The sequence below is a fragment of the Triturus cristatus genome, chromosome 3_2 (genome assembly GCF_964204655.1).
Source record: "Triturus cristatus chromosome 3_2, aTriCri1.1, whole genome shotgun sequence".
NCBI classification, from domain to species: Eukaryota; Metazoa; Chordata; class Amphibia; order Caudata; family Salamandridae; genus Triturus; species Triturus cristatus.
Window position 1 is genome coordinate 995780521 of NC_140584.1, and position 16923 is coordinate 995797443.

At 45.1% G+C, this 16923-nt stretch overlaps 1 protein-coding gene across 2 annotated transcripts in view; it reads right to left on the minus strand.

Moving 5' to 3' along the window:
* The window catches only part of SRRM3 (serine/arginine repetitive matrix 3), a 361844-nt gene that overhangs the window by 89076 nt on the left and 255845 nt on the right, over positions 1 to 16923 (minus strand). For both annotated transcript variants that reach the window (XM_085649611.1, XM_085649610.1), the window contains one exon: positions 10312 to 10392. In XM_085649611.1, coding sequence (XP_085505737.1) covers positions 10312 to 10392 — 81 coding nt within the window. The remainder of the gene's footprint in view (positions 1 to 10311; positions 10393 to 16923) is intronic.

The following is a 16923-nucleotide window of genomic DNA, read 5'->3' on the forward strand; positions in this document are numbered from 1 at the left end:
AGTTTTCCTGGTGCAGGTTATACGAAGCATGGAATAGAAGACATTCCTCCATCGTGTCCATTTTCTGGAGTAGAAGATGAGGTAATTTGTTAGTTTACCCTTGTTAGCGCAGAAGTAGAAGTCTGAAATAAGTGTTTCAGCTCATGATTTGAGTAACCGATGTTTATGCTTTTTGGCCGCACTTTTAGAAATATTAGGAGGGTAATTAATCATGAACGCATTGAGACCAATGAGATCAAGCTTTGAATCCATTATGAGAGGGGACAGGGTGTCCCAGAGGGAGAGTCAGTTTGCTCAGGGGAGGGAATATATCTGAATCTGTTAACTCCTACTTTTTAGCAAAGCAGGGCTGATCAGAACTCAAAATGGTAGAAGGAAAGTGGGAAAAATATTACCACTGGGCTTCAAACAAATTTGGATCATGGGCTTAACTGTTTTAAATGATATGTTGCTTAGGCAAGTTGCATTATTTAGGTATCAAATGTAAAAGTGATGGTCTGGTGAAGGCAATTTAAAATAGTGATTTAATCAGTGGCGGTTGGTGACTTTTCCAACTGGTGAGGCGTAAAAGCTGGGGTGAATTTTACTTATCAAGCAAGCGAGCCTGGCTTAAATACAGACTTGAGATACTAATGATACTAAGGGATCTTAAGAGCTACCTGTTCCCAAGAGCAATGTAATACACCTCACCTGATGGTTAGATACGGTCTCAGGGCCAGGATACCCTTTCGGGTGACAGTTGCGCTTAATAAGCATTAAATACATACATAAATAGATAATGTGACTTGTGCTCGAAATTTGTGACAATGCAACAGAACTGCAAAAGTACAAAGTGAACAGAAGCATCTTAAATACTCTCATTTTCGCACGTTTTCTCTTTTTTTTTAGTGCACAAATAGCCAAAAAGCTCTCTGCCAGTCAATTTGTTCAAATATTCTTGCTGCACATTTCTGACGTCTTCAATATTTGATCGAATACAGTATTTTAAGTACCATAAAGATCAGGAGTGTGTGAGCAGTGCTATTTACAACCTGAAAACAAACTTTTCTTGTCATAAAACTCCTGGACCACGATCGCCCAACCCTCTAAGCTCTATCTTTTCTGAGCCAGGATGTCAGTGATATAAACCATACTGTGCACCTTGGCTGTCAAACCTCTCTGGCGGGTTAGTTATGCAAAAAAGTCCATGGGGTTGGGGGAAGAGTCAGTTATGTGGCAGGATTATGCCCCCCACTATTGGACCTTTTAGAGGCCCCAGACCGTCCGCTGATTTCACTGAAGCCCAAAAAGGCTTAACTGAAGGATTGTGCCCCAGGCTAGGGGCCTTACAGAGGTTAGGGACGGTTCATTTCTCGTTTAAAAGGCGCTGGGAGATAAAGTGATTTGCACAAAATCATAGGACGTTGAGACAACGCTGGAACCTGGTTCCCCAGTTTCAAAGTGACCACATCACATATGACAAAACTTAAAATGTGCTTTATTTCCAGGGCAACCCTTAGAGCTACCAATGTCATGAATGTATTTATTGGCACTTTAATTATTAGGCTGAAAAGCATTTGCCTTCCACGGCCCTCTTGATAACTTGTATGACCCACATTGCAATGCTGGCTGAAGGGTAGTCCAGTCACGCTTGCATTGTTTATTTGTCCCTCGGTTTCGTTCCATTTTTTTTTTTTTTTAACATTTTTTCTCACTTGCCTCGTGGCTCCAGCACTATCTGGGTGGTAATCTGCAGCCAGGCTGCTTTGTCACCGTCTGCGTTCGAGTCCCCCAGCTGCTTGTAAGTCCAATGTGCTTTCTCCAACTCACAGCAGCGCGTGAAGAAGACCCCCTGATTCTGCGCCGTGTGTCTTCAAAATCTGTGAAGACCTACGGAGTTCTCGTCTGCCACCGATAGTCTCATCCCACCCTTTCCCAGCCAGTCACAGGGTGCGGTGGGGTCAGTGACGATCACTGACCCCACCCAACCCTGCGAGGAGTTTGGAAAGGGTGGAGTGACGATGCTTCCCAGTCCCAGGCTGATTGGCCTGAAGCCCTTGGCACTGCAGGGCGTGAGCCTGAAGCGCCCGGGGCTAACTTTACGTCCATGTCCGCAGGGGGTGGAGCTTCGCCTAGGAGACAATGATTTTGCCGAGCTGATGATCTCACAGGCTCCAGGGCTGTGGACTCGTCAGCTCAGCAAATGATTTTGAAAGTAGATGTCAATTGACATAAAGATGCCTCAGCTTGGGTGAGGGGGGGAGTAAAGGGGGCAGAGCCCCAACGCTCCAATCAACAGACTGTCCCTGGATTTATTACTAGGCACAGAAATAGGAGACTTACTTTTAGACAAAGACAGGTGAGCAATGACTTACAGTGATTTAAGTTTTGAAGCAATAAAGTTTAGGCCTAGGAATATTATGATTAGATCTAGCACAGCGAGCATAACAAGAGACACGCAATCCTGAGTGAGCCTAAGAGAGTGTATAGTGCTCCAGTAGACAGGCACACATGTGCAAGCTAGAGAAGTAAACACAATATGAAAGAACTACTGGCTGGAGTGTATAAGTCCCTTGCGCAGGCAGTGAGTCGAACAAGTGAAGCAGGTCCTCTGTTCATAGGGGCAGGAGTCTGATAGCAGGACATAAGCAGGTAGCCTTCACAGGTGCCCACACGGTGTAGGGTGAGACCCGTGTCTCTGACTCCAGTTCCACTTAGACCATCCTTCTCTCCGCCCTATACCGCTGCTCACCGCTTTCTGGTTATGCAGTGCGGTTTGAATGTGTGTCCTGTTCTAATCACATTATAGGACACCGGGTATTAAGAGGGGATTCTGTGAAAACCTCTTTGGTCATGCCACGTGCTGGGGTCTCCCTTGACCGTCCTGAGGCCTCTTCGGATCACCGTTGGCTTTCTCTGGACCGCCCTGGTCTGGCCACATGGTCTGTGCCAGAGTGGCTGCCACAGCCTCGCTGCTCATTGGCTGTACTCGATTAGGGTCTGAGACAATAGGAGACTGGGACATTGGCCAATGTTTCATCTGGATTTCTTTCTACTGATGTTTGTTCCCATTTAATTTCCAAATAGCTTGCAGACCTTGACCCTGTCTTTCCTCACTAAACACATTTTTTAAGAGTGCTTTCTTACTTGCTGTTGTAGCCATTCATGTTTTTCTTTCCCTCTAGTTGCCATGCTTCTCGATTGGGTCTTTTTATTCTATTATTTGGCATATTGTTGTATTGCATTGCATGTACTCATTGTTAGCATCACATTAGTTTGTCCTTGTGAAAGCACTATTGAAAACACTATATCACATATATTATATATCCGTGCATACAAACTAAGCTGCTTATCAACTTCTGTTGGCAAAATGCCCTTTTCATAGCCATAAAGGCCCAAAGCGTGGGTGGTTGAGGAAGCACAGCAGAGGGGGGCATGCACACCCTGGCACCGCTTGAAGACCTAAGGATGCACATAATGTATTCCAACTCGTATGTATGTTTGGTTATCAGATGTCTCCCTATCACAACATGTTTCTGTCCTGGCTCCCCTCTAACCATATAATGCATTCTGGAGTTGCATTCTTGTTTTTTCACCTACACCACTTGCAGTAACACACCTGAATAAGGAAATCCCAGGTCTGGAACCTGTGGTCCTTGATGACATGGAGTCATGTGGCATCATAAGTATGTGCCACCCCTTAGGTATGTGCCACCCTTCCCCACCCCCTCACAAGAGGACGTCACCCTACAGTCGAGGGGTCAGCTCCAGCTGTTCCCATCCTGATTTCCTTTGTCACACCGACACACTGCACAGTGCGGAGCAACTCTGAAGATATTTACCTGGCTGGAAGGTGACAAAAGTCCATATTATGATGGTGATTTACTCCCTCCACTGAGATTCTGGCCAACAGTACTAGGAATGCTGGGATATCTAGGCCCTCACCTTTCATTCCACAAGCGGGACTACAGTTCCCAGCATCCACTGTTGGCTTTCCTCTCCCTTGGGGAGGTCTCAAAGTGCTCTGGTTGAATGAGTTTGTAGCTTCTCACGTTTGTTGAGTATGGTTGGAATTGGGTGCCAGCTGAGGCGTCAACTAGAATAGGTAAATTGCCTAATGACAGGAGAGATGACCTTCAGACTAGTTCCTAATTTTTCTTTCATCAAATTTCATGAACATTTTCAAAAATCCCCAAAAACAATGATGCAGTTAGCATGAAGAGGCTCTGCTGGTATTTTGTGTGACTTTTTTCCTGTCAGGGCATGTTAGCACATCATAAGATAATGGCAAGAGACTGATTCAAGCACAAAATGTCTCTCGGCACGACAATTTCTGTGTGAACCAGTCTCTAGGGGGTGAAAAATGTGCAAATCTACTTCGTGTAAAATTCCCAAAATTTCGCATTCTTTCATGAATTTCGCATAATGCGAAACTGGTGAATTGCATACATTTTTCCACCGTAGGAAGGTGCCACCTACATCAACTGCTTGTCGCTTGGACGGCCCTCTGGGATGCTCCCAGCGGTTCTCAAGAGGCACCATTGAAATGTGCCGATAGCTTTGCGATGCATCTGGTGGTCATTACCCTCCCCGCAGGTTATTTAGGGTTTACCCTCCCAGGAAGTCTACTTCCTGAAAAATGGACTCCAGAGCAGTAAAGTGCTAGAGCTTAAAGACTGTCATAGGACGTCATGATGCACCTCTGCTGTTTCTAAGCGCCGTGAATTTCAATATACGGGTTCTGAATGCTTCAAAACCTCTAAAAGGGACACAAATACCTTCCAACGCAGAACCGTAAAGTTTCCAATTTAGATTCTATTTGTCTGTGTGTATTGGGGAAGAAGGAGGTGAAAGGGGAGATTTCAGATGTTGACACTCACTGTAGGGGTTTCTACTCTTTACAAAGACCGCAAAATATCTGTCTTCTGACCCTATCCTTCTGCCTTCTTTTGTCTTTTCATTTGTGTTGGCTGTTGCCTCTAACCCGCCCCTCTAACTTCTTCTCCTTCTCCCGGTCTCTCTTTCCTCTCTCATCTTGTCTTCTCCCCCTTAGTTTATCTCTTTCCTCACCGGTTGCTGCCTCCACTCACCTTCTCCCCTTTCCATCTCATTTTGTGGTTCTCTACGGCACTATTAAACCTGTGACCCTTACTAGTTCCTCTCTTACCTTCCTTGTCTTGCTTTCCTCTTTCACTCTGTCCTGCGTAGTCTCAGTTCTCTCACTCGCCATTCCTGCTGGCTGCACTCTACTCTGGTGTTTTGCTTCGCTCTCCGCTGCCCTTCTGACAACGCATCCCTGAAAGACTTTGTAAGCACGCGCACGTTCCAGGTGCTCCCGGCCTTGGCGTTGTATCACTTCATATTACCGAGATTCACCACTGCTAGTAACTACAGACAAGGGTCAAAGTGTATAAAAAACGATATTCAATGTTATCTTGAGTGCAACGGGGGGCACAGAGGTGGAGTCGGTGTGTAGGGCGGGGTCAGAACATTGCTAAAATTAACACATTACCTGCCATTTGTTTTGTTGGCCTTTCACCTACAGGTGACTGCATATAAAATACGTGTCCAACCATACACGTAAGTGATAGTTAAACCTGTTTTACAGGATTTCTGAAGCATAGATTGTTCACATATAAACACACATCTGCAACATGTGAGACGCTTGCAATATGCATTCACCTGTTACAGAATGTTCCACTCTAACAGTCTGCTATGGGGAGGGAGCTCTTACACCAGGGGGAGGAGCACAAGGCCTCTGATGAGAAGCTAAGTCACACATTTCACCGACAGGTAAGATTTACGCTGGGCCGTTTTCGTTCCTATGCCCCAAGAGAAGCATTCACAGGCTCTTTACTCACTGTAGAAGCCTGTAAAACGCTAACTATAGGAGCGCAATGCCTGGCACTCTAAGGTCTTTCATACCACATACGCATTCCATAGCCTGTATCAAGAACTTATAGCCCACCACCAGAGGAGTTGTTATGAATGACCAGGCTATCGGCGTTCCCCCTTAGCTCTTTGCTCCTCTAAATCAACACTTTGAAGCAACGCACGAGTTTTAGCTTTGAGATGCTATTCTCTGAGGTGGTGTCATTCAATGGGAAGATGATTTCAGGGACCAGAGAGCAGAGGTGGTCTTTGGTCGACTCCTGTGAAGTTCTGTTTTTGTGGTCTTTGGTAGACTCCTGTGAAGGTGTGTTTTGGTGGTCTTTGGTAGACTCCTGTGAAGGTGTGTTTTGGTGGTCTTTGGTAGACTCCTGTGAAGTTCTGTTTTTGTGGTCTTTGGTAGACTCCTGTGAAGGTGTGTTTTGGTGGTCTTTGGTAGACTCCTGTGAAGGTGTGTTTTGGTGGTCTTTGGGAGACTCCTCTGAAGGTGTGTTTTGGTGGTCTTTGGTAGACTCCTGTGAAAGTGTGTTTTGGTGGTCTTTGGTAGACTCCTGTGAAGTTCTGTTTTTGTGGTCTTTGGTAGACTCCTGTAAAGGTGTGTTTTGGTGGTCTTTGGTAGACTCCTGTGAAGGTGTGTTTTGGTGGTCTTTGGTAGACTCCTGTGAAGGTGTGTTTTGGTGGTCTTTGGGAGACTCCTCTGAAGGTGTGTTTTGGTGGTCTTTGGTAGACTCCTGTGAAGGTGTGTTTTGGTGGTCTTTGGTAGACTCCTGTGAAGTTCTGTTTTTGTGGTCTTTGGTAGACTCCTGTAAAGGTGTGTTTTGGTGGTCTTTGGTAGACTCCTGTGAAGGTGTGTTTTGGTGGTCTTTGGGAGACTCCTCTGAAGGTGTGTTTTGGTGGTCTTTGGTAGACTCCTGTGAAAGTGTGTTTTGGTGGTCTTTGGTAGACTCCTGTGAAGTTCTGTTTTTGTGGTCTTTGGTAGACTCCTGTAAAGGTGTGTTTTGGTGGTCTTTGGTAGACTCCTGTGAAGGTGTGTTTTGGTGGTCTTTGGTAGACTCCTGTGAAGGTGTGTTTTGGTGGTCTTTGGGAGACTCCTCTGAAGGTGTGTTTTGGTGGTCTTTGGTAGACTCCTGTGAAGGTGTGTTTTGGTGGTCTTTGGTAGACTCCTGTGAAGTTCTGTTTTTGTGGTCTTTGGTAGACTCCTGTAAAGGTGTGTTTTGGTGGTCTTTGGTAGACTCCTGTGAAGGTGTGTTTTGGTGGTCTTTGGGAGACTCCTCTGAGGGTGTGTTTTGGTGGTCTTTGGTAGACTCGGGTGAGGGAGCATTTTGGTGGTCTTTGGTAGACTCGAGTGAGGGAGCATTTTGGTGGTCTTTGGTAGACTCCAATGAGGCTCTTTTTCTTAGGTCAGGTGAATTTCATATCTTTAATTGCAGAGCCTCTGTTCTTTCATTTTTTCTATGTGGAATGGTACTTCCCTTGCTATTTCTTATTGGGTGGGATTAAGGAGAGGATGCGCAAAACGTCTATCTGCCCAGCTGGGTATTGCCTATGTCGTACTATGTTATGCTATGTTTGTGTCAGTATAGGCTATTTTGCTGGTGCTTTGAATGGCATTTTCAGCTCCTTCTGGCACACTTTCTATGCTTTGCTTGGATCACCCATGCCACCTGTTGCCTGGATGTTTGGTGAAGTCCTTACCAGCAGCTTTAAGACTCACCTCTAAGTTATGTTAGATCAGTCTGCACAGCAGTTTTCACTCTGGGTTTCTATGGTCAGTGCTATGCGTTTAGATTTGCTGTGAGGCCCTGAGTTCAAAGTTATGCTCAGTGATAGGGAAGTACTTAGTATGTGCTCTCTTTACAAACACTGTTATATTCTAAAGCAGGGGTGTCTAACTTTTTCTATAACAAGACCTTCTTCTGATATTTAAAAATACTCCAGAGCTACAAATGACTTTGACAGTTGTCGTGGTAGTAATCACATCCGAGACAATCACACTAGCGACCACATCTTGCAGGAGTACTAGTAATGGCTACCCAAATATACTTCGCATTATTGAGTGGTGCCAAAATATATCCAGAATACTGACTAATAAAATATAAATAAGGCATATATTACTAGTATGTATAGATTTACTATATTAAACTCCACATCGCACCTTGAAGATGAAAGTATCTTCCAGGTAAAAAGTGTGGAGTTAAGAACATAAACAAAAGAATACTTACCTTTATATTGCTACCTTCATGATATTGTGTAAGTCTATATTCTGAATACAATATATTGGCTTGACGATATTTAAATTCGATATTGAAGTAGAACATCAGTTACCCCGATGCCTAAGACAGGTGTACTAACAGCAATGTCAGGAAAAGGTTTATCAAAATATAATGCCTTCCCATGAGTTATGACACAACAGCCACTGCATTAGGTGCCCCCTGGCAAAAGGGAAATAATAAAATCAATAAATCTCCACAACTCAGTGGAGCTTTCATTCAAAGAGCAGCTCAAATATGCTTTGGATTTTCAATCATTATACTTTCAAACACCAGCATGTTAGTTTCTCACAATATATGGTTTTCTATCAAATATGACTTTCCATTTTGGGTTAACACACGCTAAGAAAATCTGGTCCTTTTCTTGCAAAGGGACGTCCTTCAGCATGGCTCGCGTATACCCTCTGCATTAAGTAGCGGGCTGGGCTGGGCTTCAGGGAGCTGCGTCAAGGGTACTGGTGAGCTACCAATAGCGCCTGATTCTTCAGTTCAATACCCCCGGTCTGGAGCCTTTTTTAGGTGACAGCGTTTCTTGATTTTCATGTCATCTCTTCTTAGGATTTTCTGGCATTGATCTGGTTTAGTGTGACGTCTGTGAAGCTATTCTGCATTGTACCAGCCTAGACAACTGTCTTAACCACAGCACCTGATTATGGAAGGTCCTACACCGACTGCCAGCGACTGGCGCCCTAGGCACTGCCTACACTCTGCGCCTCCAAAGTTTGTTTTCAGATTACATTTTAAAAATGTATTATTTTCCATAAATTAGGCATCCTAGGAAGTTACCTGGTTTGCCTATATTTGCGGGAGACCCTAGATTGCCTTCGAGATGCTCAACTGCCGTCTCTCGGGTTGTGCGCTTTTATCTGACTTTAAGTTTTGACATTGCCCATAGTGTAAGCGCTTCATTTGTGTTTTTAATTTCTCAGATGAGTAAAGCTGTCAACAGAGAAGCTGGCGCAGTGGCACCAAGGCTCAGGAGAGTGAGGGGGCCGACTCCACCCCCAACTCTAGCTGTCTTCGTTCTACCAAACCAGAGGATGGCAGGCATGTTTTCTTTGCTTGCGTTGGGATCCATGGCACCACTGCTACACCACTGATCATCCAAGCAGCCTTAGATGTCAGGCCCCTCAGCTGTGCTTGCCTCGAGGAGCTATCAGTACATTGAGGTTCATTTAGGATTTTGCAGAGCAGGATCCTTGTGTAAAATGGCGGAACTCCCACCCTGCTAAATTCAGAGGTGAGAGAAATGCTAGGTTTCTTACTGTACCATCAAAGCCCTCCCTGTGACACATATGCAAAGCAGAAAACCTGATAGCCCCCAGGCTCAGGGAAGAAACTTCTTAAATTTCAGGGCCATGGATTTTCTGTTTTGCAGAAACAAACACTCCCGCTTTGGGTTTACTTCTGATGGCCGGCCATGCCAAAACGGTGGCCAACTGGCATTACTGTTTTGATAAAAGTGCTCTTGTCATTTCTGTGGGAAAACTTTCACCAAAACCCAGCCTAATCAGACCTGCAGGGATCTCCCCTGTCTGTCCTCTGTAGGGACAGGGGAAGCAGAGCCTCGGGGGCAATGGTGGGTCGCGAGGGCTGCAGAGCAAACTTTGGTACCGCTGTTAGTCACATTTGCAAGACGGACATGCTGGAGGTGACTGAAGAGGTCTAGGGACATACAACTGGAATGTCACTGGTCCTTGGAGAGGTGATATGGCCACACATCTGGATACGCTTCAGATCATTGAAGAAGGGTTATGAAGACACAATTGGACCCTAAAGGGTGCATTGAAGCCTCCTTACAACAAGCTAGCATCAATGCTGCTGAGATGAGTACCTTGTCTTTAACAGCCCTTCCTCTCTTTCTGGTCTCTCGCATCATTGTGGACCTTGCAGATGTATGTCTCACTATTATTCTGCTACATCAGAGTTCCAAAAACATATTCTCATGTCCCAGTGCATTTTGAGCACAGCGAGTATTCATATAATGTAACTACAAGGTCCACAATGCAATGGAAGTTCAAGGAAGAGACAAATAACTATTAGTGCCTAGAAGAAACGCACATGAAAGTCAGTATTGCTGACTGGTTGGAAGGTCAACACTACGTACTTTGGATACATCTGCTCATGCCAGAGTTTGTTGCAGAAGAGCTAAGGACATGCATCGGACACTCACCGGCTCCTTTTGTGGCCAGATTTCTTCTTCTTTTTCTTCCTGGGCCGAGGCGAACAGGAGCTGCTGAGTCCTCTTTTCATCCTAGGCCAAGCAAGAGAAAAACACACATTTTATGCACAGATAGGACCCAAAGTTAGACACTCAAAAAGAAAACAAGCTAAAAATCTCGAGAAAAGCATTTTCAAAGAAACCTTTTAAAGAAGCTTGTCAGGGCTGTAGTGCCTGTTGCATGGCACAACAAGCGTTGCATGTTAGGATCCTAGGTATGTTTAGGCTGTCCTGGCAGACAACATATATCTAATGTCACCTTACAAGACGGAGAGCTTAGTGCTTGACGATCTGTACACTGAGGTATGATTCAGAGGTAACAACACGCGTCTTGAAGTCATCTCCCCCTGAATGTGAGCCCTGGCTCCATTGGTGACACCCCTGAACGCTTGACCTAATGCCACTCACCCCTAAACCATATATGGCCTGTCCAGTCAAGTTTTGCACCATCAGCCGAGTTATTTAACATTGTACCCAAAGGGCCTGTTTGCATGTCCCTCCCCTGTAGCAGCTCCTGGGCTCAGTCCGTATCGGGCATGCTAATGCTACTGACAACCTACTACTAACATACTGCATAAGTGCAAAGACTGGGTACAGACAGATGCATGTCATGGGCAGGCAGCACAATGGCCCTGATTTTAAAGAGCTTGTATTCTGAGGTTGGGTAGATTTGGAGCAGTCTGGGCCTCCGCTTCCATATCCGTTGCCAAACCCTGAAACAAACATGGTGCAGACTCAGTACACATGTGAATAATTGGACCCAAGACAGGTGTGACTCAGCAGAGTGGGAGTATTTTGGCTGCGATCAACCTTTCTTTACATATTATACGAGGGTTTTAAAGAAAGTCTATCAGGAAATCTTTTTTTGCGATTTCCCTTTCATTGCGTGAAGTCTTGGTCCGAATTCTTGTATTTGTGACCTCTGCCGTGGTTGTAACCAACTAACAAGATCTGGTAACCCACAAATAGGCATTTTATTTCAAATGACTCTAACTGACTCTCTGAAAAAATAGTTGCCTCTGTAGTCAACATCACAGCCTGAACCCTGGGCAGCTGCTGAGAATGCAGATATGGGATCAGGGGTGAAGAGTATAGTTCTTGACCTGTTCCAAAACATAGAATGTCATTATAGGCTGCATGACAGTCTCTGATGCAGGACATCCTTCTTACATACAATGCAGGGTGACATTTAATTTCTAACTTTTAAATTGGAGAAGCTATCAAAGCCTAAGTCACATCTTGTAAGTAACCCAGCTAAAAGGACGAGTGGAATAGTTATTGCCCAGTTACCAAACATGATTACAACAGGCATGAGATGTTTGACGTGTATCTGCGCGAGCGCAGCTGCAGCGCATGCAAATAACACGCACACTTCTTTTATCACTGCGGCTCCCCGATTCATCAGCTGTAATTTCAACAACAGATAATGCCAAAAATGGGAGGAGCCCCACTGACCCTCTAAGTGGAACATCTGTGGCTCAAGATAATCTACATTGACTTTCCCTATTTAGAAGGTATGGCATGGCCACTCAGAGAAGTCATACCCTACAGGAGGCCGAGGCCAGTCATTGGTTGAGGGAAGGTCATTTCTCAGGGGGCTTACATGGGAGGGCTGGGTTAGGAGGGAGGTGAGGGATCTTCACAACTGAGCCCAGGGTCCAATGTTTTATTTTTTTGTGCATGGAAGTTTTAACAACATGGCATGTACCCAGGGCAGAAAGTACATCAATTTGCTCAAACGCATTGCATGGCTGGCCTGGAATTGCCATTACGATTGGCTTCTGCTAATCAGTAATAGCTGCTTCTTTCACCCTTTAAAATGCGTTGCCTCATTTCGTCCAAGGATAGAAACTGACTGCAGCTGAAGACTTCTCTGCTTCCTGCACTGGATCATTCCTGCCAGCCAGAGACCTTTTGAGAGATGTGTCTCCTGCTCTGCCTAATCATCTGCTTCTCGCGTTTGACTCCAAGCCTGGCAATGCCAGTCCTCACTTACCTACAAGGTTAGCGGGAGTCACGGTTCTACCAGTGGAACTCGCTGGCCCCATTAAACTTCCCTCCTGAGGCTGAAAGTTGCAGAAGGTCCTGAGACAAAGGGATCTTAACTGATTGAAAGAGTGTCAGCCTGAAAGCTGATTTGTAGAGACCTCCTCTGGAGCTTAAAGAAGTGGGCAGGAGACTTAGGAAGCAAGTCCTGATGTTTTGAGGACCTTTCTTCAGGGTGATGCTGCTACCAAGGATTGCTGAAAAACTTTGTTCTTTTTGTAAAACATGCACAGGGGCCCTGGAGGCAACCTGCAAACTCACATCCAAAAACACATGACCTTGGCGAGCTCAACTTTGCCATTTTTCAGGGGTTGCCTGTGGGTTCAGAACTTAGCCATGTGGGCGCCTAGCTTCTTGGCTGTTCTACATTTATCATGTAGTGGACTTTCACTTGCATGGGAAGATCTTATGTTGTATATGGGTCCCCTACTCATCCGGTATAATGAACAGACTTTTCAAAATGTTGGTATTCACTGCTATTACATCACAGCAGTGAAAACCTGTTTTCCACTGCTGTGGCGGAATAGTGGTCACTGCCGATTCACATCCATTGTACCCATCTATTTCTCTTGGATGTATATTGATGCTTATACAACATAAACATTTACGTAGGTAACTGAATATAGGGCAGACTTTTCACTCAGGGATCCGAGTGACATCATAGACAGCTTACACTGCTCTTGTTGTCTATTTGATGTCACTGAGAACTCTTTACATAAAAGCACCCCTATTAGTCACAGTAAGCTATCTATATAATTCTATATGATGTATTCTGCCCAGATGCAGTCTTGTGTGGAATGCTGGAGTGTTGGTGTGTTGCCGTTGGCGCCTGCCTGTGCTGCGAGTTTGCAGGTCTCGTCTCAATAGTGGGTTTTTTCTGCTGGTTCATTTGGTGTGAAGTGTACATAACATGCTCTCCATGATTGCCCCAGGGGGCAGTTACAGCAGTGCAATACTGTTTCGTTGACATGACTGATGGGCTTACAATTGTTGTCAAATATTTATGGATTCATCTGAGTCACAACACTTTTCCATAACTGTTTCTGATTGGTGGCTGATATGTTTTTTTTGCTGCCAGGTCTGATGTTTCCACCAGCAGAATGAAGACCTTAGTTGCAATTCCCCCCAAAAATGTGTAAATAACACTGAAGGATTTCCTCTCCCACTTGACCATGCTTTCACAATTTTGTTGGAATGTACAACACGTTTCAGTGATATGCCTGGAAAGCTGCGTGAGCCACATGTTTCCAAATGTGGACTTTGGAATGCCATGGGACTTTTTGGGGTGTAGCACTTCCAATTTGAAGAGTTGGATACACAGAACAGTTCCCCATAGTAGAAAAGTAGCCCTGCCTGCAACTAGTATTTTTTTTTTTTTTACGTTCTGCAGAGGGAAATGTTTCCCTACCCAGCAACCTCTTCCCACACACCCTCTGATATTTGGGGGTGCTCCATTCCCCTTCTCACCTTCACAAAGGATTTAGTCAAGGCCTTGACTGGTGTAAATCTCTGCCCACTTCCATCGTCAGAAGGGGTCGGAGAAGAGTATGTGAGTTTCTCACCAACTGACACAGTTGAACGTTTTTTCAAACTTCCGCGGCACACCACACATCGTACCTTCTTCTCTCACCCATTGCATGCAATTTACTCAGCCCTGCCAAGTGCCACGCATCAGGCGTTGACTAGCGCATTTCAGTGTGGTGGCCCGTATCACCACACTGAAATGCATTGTCACGCATTTATAGCGCCTCTGCTGTCTGCTGTAGCGCTGCTATTTATGCAGTCTCATACATGTAGGTGGTCTAGTTGTTACCGCTACGTGTCCCTGTAACGTAATGTGACACACCCGCCCTGGACACGTATCATCATTTTAAACTATGAAACGCGATCCCATGGCTTGCAAGCATGTTGCACGTTAGAGCACCCGAGAGCAATTCGGGTGCTAATTGGATAGAAGCAGAGCTGGTAAGACGCTGCAGCCTCGTTTCTTCCCCTTTTCATTTTTCATTAGTGTTACTTCACTGGCCATATTTTACAATTTTTTTTTTTATTATTTATTTTGAAGGTTTTATATAGCGCTGGCTAGACCCAGAGGTATCAGAGCGCTTTACAAGATAAGGATAGAATAAGGCACATAGGGTATAAAAGCATATGAAAGGTAGCGCAACAAAAAATTGAAATATACAAAGTACAAACAACATGAGCATTATACAAATCCAGATAAATAAACAGGGGCAGGAGCTATACATTTAAGTAATTAGGTAAATGGTGAAACAGGAGAACAGGGTATATATTACTGAACAAATATAGTATGATTGATAAGAGATCAGGAGTAGAACACAGGTTAGGAATCCCAATATTAATTGAGGAGGTGGGTTTTGAAACTAGAATAGGAGGGATTACAGCGCAGGTTTTTTGGGAGGGCATTCCAGATAATAGGGACATTGCCAGAGAAGGAGCGAGATTGTGTAGCTTTCTTTTTATGCAGAGGTGGGATTAGGAGTAGGGTGTTGGTGCTTCTCAGAGATCGTGTGGAGCCCGCAGTGTGGAGTTTCTTTGAGAGGTAATGCGGAGTGTTTTGGTGGAGGACTTTATGAGTAATGCAGGCGGTTTTGTAGGCAGATCTGCCTTCGATAGGGAGCCATTTAAGAGATTTGAGAGCCGGGGATATATGATCGAAGCGTTTGCAGTCCGTGATGAGCCTGGCAGCAGGGTTGAGCACAGCTTTGATTGGAGCTAGGTGTACCTTGGGGATTCCATTAAGGATGACATTACCATAATCAATACGTGACAGAACAAGCGACTGAACTACGAGTTTGAAATCATCGGTGGGTATGAATGGTTTCATTTTCTTGAGGTGACGGAGAGTGAAGAGGGCTCCTTTGGCAGAGTTTTTGATGTGAACATTAAGGGTTAGGGTGTTGTTGATAGTGATGCCAAGAGATTTGACGGAGTTGGACAGGGTGAGTGAGCAATTGAGTGCATTGATGTCAGGGATCCAAGATTGAACGGGTAGAGGGTTATTTTTGGGGGAGAAGAGAATGATTTCGGTTTTGTTAGGGTTGAGTTTGAGATGATTGGAATGGAACCAGGTTTGGATCTTGGTAAGGGTGTTGTTCAGGTGTAAGATGTCAGGATGAGTATTAATCTTGTAATAGATTTGGGTGTCATCGGCGTAGAGGTGGTAATTTATTCCTGCTTGGTTAAGAATGAGGGTGAGGGGTTCCATAAAGAGGTTAAAGAGGGAGGGAGAGAGAATAGATCCTTGGGGGACTCCAAGGGAGACAGGAGTGGGGGTAGAGAGACAGTTTTGAATTTTGATTTGCTGAGTACGGTGTTGTAGATAAGAGATGAACCATTTGTAGGCGGTGCCATTAAGGCCGAAACGGGTCCTAAGCACATTAAGTAGTGCTGAATGGTTGACTGTATCGAATGCTGCGGAGAGATCAAGAAGTATGAGAAGGCAGGTCTCGCCATTGTCAAGTGATTGATGGATGTCATCTATGACATTGAGCATTGCCATTTCGGTGCTGCAGCCTTTTCTGAAGCCAGATCGAAAGGAGTCGAGAAGGTTGAAATTTTCTATGTGTTTGTCTAGTTGTAGTAGGACACATTTTTCAAGTACCTCTGAGAGAAGGGGGAGGTTAGTGATGGGGCGGAGATTATTTAGGTCATTGGGGTCAGCATTGGGGTTTTTGATTATGGGCGAGATTTGACCAAGCTGAAGGGAGGAGGGGACACAGCCCGTGGAGAGAGAGGTGTTGATGATTTTGTTCCAGAATGGGGTGATGATGTGCTTAAGGGCAGGGACAAGGTTGGAGGGTATTGGGTCTTTTGTGTGGGAGGACGGTTTTAGATTGCCAATTATATTGAGGACTTCAAGCTCAGTGACGGGGAGAAAGTTGAGCAAGGAGGCATTGTTCTTAAGTTGAGATTTAGGGGAGTTGGTTACTGGAGATGTGGAAGGTGAGAGGCCTGTGGAGTGTTGGGGGGGTTTGGAAATAGGTGGGTGAGGAGGCTCGCTGGGGAGTGGTAGGATAGAGGGATGAGGAGAGAAAGTGTCGTCTGGAAGGGGGGATGTGGAGTAGGCATTAGAAGTGAGGACAAGATTGGATTGGGAGTTGGAGGATAGTTGTGTGGGAAGGAAGGATTGGTCAATTTTGGCAATTTTTTCCGAGACGAAGTGGGCAATTTCTTCACATCTGTCTGATGAGGCTGTCATACTTGGAGGTGCGGGGGAAGTTTGGTTTCGGATGATTTTGAAGAGTTCCCTGGGTCTGTTTTTGGCATGATCAAGTTGAGTGCGGAAGAAGGATGCCTTTTCCTTGAGGATGTGTTTTTTGTAAGTGGATCTAGCATGTCTGAGAAGTGCAAGAATGGAGGGTGAGGGATGGTGTCTCCAGGTTCTTTCCGACAGTCTGAGTGCCCATCTCTCATTATTTATCTCTGTATTAAACCAAGAGTTTGAGGGGGTGTTTCTTTGGTTTTTGAGTTTAGGCGGGGCTAGTTGGTCAAGAA